This window comes from Pagrus major, chromosome 11, assembly GCF_040436345.1.
Source record: "Pagrus major chromosome 11, Pma_NU_1.0".
Lineage (NCBI taxonomy): Eukaryota > Metazoa > Chordata > Actinopteri > Spariformes > Sparidae > Pagrus > Pagrus major.
In genome coordinates this window covers 24636871-24641722 of record NC_133225.1, presented here as the reverse complement: position 1 = coordinate 24641722, position 4852 = coordinate 24636871, and the positions used below count along the sequence as shown (strand labels likewise).

Here is a 4852-nt window from a genome sequence, read left to right as displayed (position 1 = left end):
TATGCAGAACATTTGTTGGCTGAGATCGGCCTGGCCAAGTAATCAGTGTAGCTCTCCATCACCCGTTTCTATTAGAATTAGGCTTTTTATGTTTTTTTGTCTGTATTCCTTATATTTCATCTTATTCCTATTATATCCAATAACCCTTTATTTCCATGAGTGCCCCCCTCTTTCGTATAGTTTTAAATGTGGGATAGTCCAGGCACATCAAGGCTTGCACACGAGTGGTGGTTATTCCAAGCATTCAAGCCTTCTGTGACATCACATCAGAGCAACTGACTTCAAGGTATTTAAACTCAAATCACAGGATCAGTCAAATGCTGCTCCATGGCAGTTAACGCAAGGGGATCTGAAATTGATTTATGTGGTCAGTTGCTCCTGTGATGCTGTTCCCTGAGGGCCCCACATCAAGCTTTAAAAACAGGGGATGTCCTCACTGAGATCACTGAGCCAACGGCTGACTGTTTTATTGTATCCTGCAGCATCTCTGACTGAAAGTACAGCAAAGAGCCAGAATGGAGTACCACAATGCTTCAGCAAAGAACGGAGCAGCTGCTGAGTATCAGAACATGTGCATCGAGTCTAAACATAACGATTTGCACAAAGAGGACTCCAAGGACTCCAAGGACTCTGCAGGCGCAGACAAGCTTGCTCATATTGAGAAAGCCTATACCACCGTATTGAGTGAGCTTGGAGAAGACGTCAAGCGGGAGGGCCTTCTACGTACACCACTACGTGCTGCCAAAGCCATGCAGTTCCTCACTAAAGGCTACAAAGAAACAACCCAAGGTAAGGATACTTTTTTTCTTTTTGAAACTGAAAACTACTTAAAACTTTCAATAGTGCTGACACTTTCCATATTAATTTTGAAAATAAAAAGGACAAAGTTCATTTTGATGACTATAATACATTTTGTGACTACCCTACAGCACTGCCATATGTTTAAAGCTTGTCTTGGGTCTCATTTCTGATTTGTAAAACGAAACAGTCCGTCATTCTGTCACTTTCTATATCATCCTTTGCTCCAGTATGACATAGAATGAATATCTAATCCACAGATATCTTAAACGATGCTATATTTGATGAAAACCATGACGAGATGGTGATTGTCAAGGATATCGACCTGTTTTCTCTCTGTGAACATCACCTGGTGCCCTTCTTTGGCAAGGTAATTATTTGAGGTCATTGGATTCAAGTCAAGTCATTTTTATTTATTATAGCCTAATATCACAAATCACATTGCTATGTGACACCCTCTGTCCTTAGACCCTAGATGCCAGTCATTTTATTAGGCCAATATGGATATTTGATAAAAATGTACTGGATAATATTAAATTGTTAAGATAAAGATATACGAATCCCCTAAATTTGTTTTTTATATAAAACATAAGTTTGTCAGTGACAAATCAGTGATCTCTTTTAAATAAAAGTCATGGTGGCACTTTTTCTTCAAACATACCGTCGGGATGTTTGTACTGCAAATTCCTGTTAATCATCAGCTGACATCTACACAATACCAATTTATCTGTGATCAGCTTGAATAAATTGATGATTTTCATGTCTACTACTTACAGATACTTTTATTCTGATCTATCATGTATTATAGACCATATTGAAATATATATTAGATAACAAATACATTGATCATACTTTGTTTGAATGTTCCAGGCTCACATAGCATACCTCCCAAACAAGAAAGTGGTTGGACTCAGTAAGCTTGCTAGGTGGGTGATTGGAAGACACGCGCACACGCACACGCACATGCACACAGACACACAGACACAGACACACACACACAGACATTACATTCTCTTTGTTTTTATTTTTTCAGAATTGTCGAGATCTACAGCAGAAGGCTTCAAGGTAAAAATGACTTTAATGCTTTAATACTGAATACTATTATGTATTTCTTTGTAATCATATGTTCAATTTAATTTTGTGACATTTAATATGCGACTCTCTACAGTTCAGGAGCGTCTAACCAAACAGATTGCCTCAGCCATCTCTGAGGCATTGGAGCCTGCTGGAGTGGCAGTGGTTATTGAGGCTGTGTGAGTATTTTGCTTTTATTTCCTCCACATTAGACAGAAAAATATTTGAACTTGTTTTTTTTCCTAATCTCTTTAAATTGAAGTATTTAACTTTATCATAGCTACTTAGGTATTGTCAGACATATTTGTAAGCAAGACACTAAAAGAACGTGAAACTGGGAACACAGTTTAGACAGCACCTACATTTATCCTGCGTCTTACCTCCTATTTCTTAAATCTAATAGGTTCAGTGCAAATCACTGACTTGCTCTTTGAAGATTCACAGTGATTTCCGCATTTTCCTTGTTGTGTCTTTCAGCCACATGTGCATGGTGATGAGAGGAGTGCAGAAGATGAACGCCAGTACTGTTACAAGTGTCATGTTGGGATCATTTAATGATAATTCCGAAACCAGGAAGGAGTTTCTTGCCCTCACAATGCGGAAGTGAAGAGTTTTTTACGTCAGCAGAAAGTTCAACTGTGATAAAAGAACAGATGAGACACTATATTTGTCATTGTGGGCATACAAAGAAATTATGTTTGGTATCTCTCAGCCAGCAGCCATAGCAACAAGATAAATATGATGAGGTAGTGTCCTCTCTATATGTAGAACAAACACAGAAACTTGGATACTTGCATGATGAATGAGTCGATATCATAACCTTACAATATGTAGTATAAAAATGTTATATTACAGATGTAATATGGATTTTATGAAATGAAGAGTTTGAAGTACATTAGCAGCTGTTTTGGGGGATGTGTAACGTACATACCATACTGACTAAATGTATTCTGGACTGTGAAATCAATTAATGTAATGGTGCTTCAAGTACAATTTCCAATGCAAATTTACATTGAAAATAAAAACATGAATCTATTCTTATTCCTGTCTATGCTTGTCCTTGATATAATGTCCACATGTACACGGGTATTTTTCAAAACAGTTTTCTTTTTTTTTTTAAAAATGGATCTCCACCCAAACAAATGTTTCGGATGTAATCTCTGTCTTTACAAACACACCTGAAAACGCATATCCCATGGCTGTATGGCCTCGTACACTGGGCACGCGTGTGCAACTGTAAACAGGAGCAGATTGTAAACTGTGGTTGGTTGCTTAGTCACAGAAAATACTATAAGCAAGGCAGTGAAACCTGACATCTCTTTACAGAATCTTCCTGAATAATGCTATTTTGTCAGCAAAACATTATAAGCAGCCGTTATTGTCTCAATTCCACCACTGTATTATCAATGTCCGTTTGTGTCTTTCTAAATATAAACATATAACATCCATTCCGTCGACGTACAAACTCAAACAATCCAATATCATAACACATACACTACTCAAAATGAGTTAGGCATATATGGATATTTTACTGTTTCACTTGATTGTTTATTCTGTCACATATTGAATTTTTATTTTGTGATATTTTTTTTTTGTTCCCTAAAAATAATGAAACACATTTCATTTGACTCTTATCCCATGCACAGGTATATTTGCACCCATATCCCAATATCCCTAACGTGTGTTCCTGCGTCATCATTTCCAAAAATCTCTGTTTCATAGTTTCTATATATACAGTATTTATCCTCGGAGGAGTTTTGCAAAAGGTCTGTTTTCAGTGACCAAAAACATTGTTTCCCTGTGTATAAAATGCCAAGATGCAGACAAAAATGTTTGTTTTCAGAAATACCCATGTACGTGTGGACAGGTCCTAAAATCTCTCATATAGCTGCACCTATACAGGCAGTTACTGTGTAACAGCCCCACCATCAGCTGAACATGTAAAACGTATTTACAAGCTTGGTAAGCAGATTTGTGGAAACATCACATTTCTAACCTCTTTACATCTAATTAACATACCATTAAATTTGATGCCTCAGTCACCACCGCATCAGGAGCACTTACTCAACAGCTGTTTGAGACCATCACTGCAGAGAGATAACCAAATCATCTGTAAATAAAGTCAGTAATTATGAGATTATCAAAAACATAATCTGTTATATATGTAAACAAAACCTTAAGTATAATCTCCGTTTTAAAATAACAGATAAGAAATGGTATATTTTCATGACATCGTAAGACCGGATGATGCATCCATACGACGGTGGGAGATGAGAGGATCTGTGTATACTGTGAGCTTAATGAGGTGAAAAATGTGATTCCCTGCTTTCCTCTTTATGTTTTACAAGAAATGTTTACAAATTCTCAAGCTCCAGATTTAGATGTGATAAGAAATAAGGATGCAGCTTTCAACATTATCTAATATCTAACTGTCATTTTAATAATGTTGTCATGATTTCTTAATGTTTTAACATAACATTGAAATAGAACAAAAATAAGCTATTCATTTACCAAGACTTCTTATACATACTGATTAATGTCTCAGTTATTGTATAATTGAGCAATAAAATAGGATACAAAACAAAATTCACCAGCCCAGATAAGTCATCCATACAACATCAGAACCATCCCAAACATCTAATCTGCATCTCCTTACAAATATAACATCATACAAGCGTTATGAGTAGATATTTAAGAAATGTATTATGCCTGATTCCCATAAGAGCCATAGAAGAATAAAAGCTGCACATATCTACAGGGCTCTATAATATCACATGTTGGTATCCTGTGAAATCCATTTATATGACATAATCAAGTTTGTCAATGTGTTTTAAAAAATGTACAAACAAATAATTAACAGATAAATACATGATGATGAATGTGTTGGACATGTACTGCCAGAAGCTATGACCTCAAATTAAAGAGATGGAACTACATGTAAAATCAGTTGATCTGAAGACAGCTTAATGTGCGGAAAATG

General features: G+C 36.2%; 1 protein-coding gene across 1 annotated transcript; it reads left to right on the top strand.

Moving 5' to 3' along the window:
• The first annotated feature begins 515 nt into the window (after positions 1–515).
• LOC141004828 (GTP cyclohydrolase 1 2-like) lies at positions 516–2479 on the top strand. Its single transcript, XM_073476494.1, has 6 exons — positions 516–789; positions 1059–1168; positions 1669–1724; positions 1832–1863; positions 1967–2051; positions 2350–2479. Exons 1-6 carry the CDS (start codon positions 516–518, stop codon positions 2477–2479), a joined length of 687 nt encoding a protein of 228 aa, XP_073332595.1.
• Positions 2480–4852: the final 2373 nt, after the last annotated feature.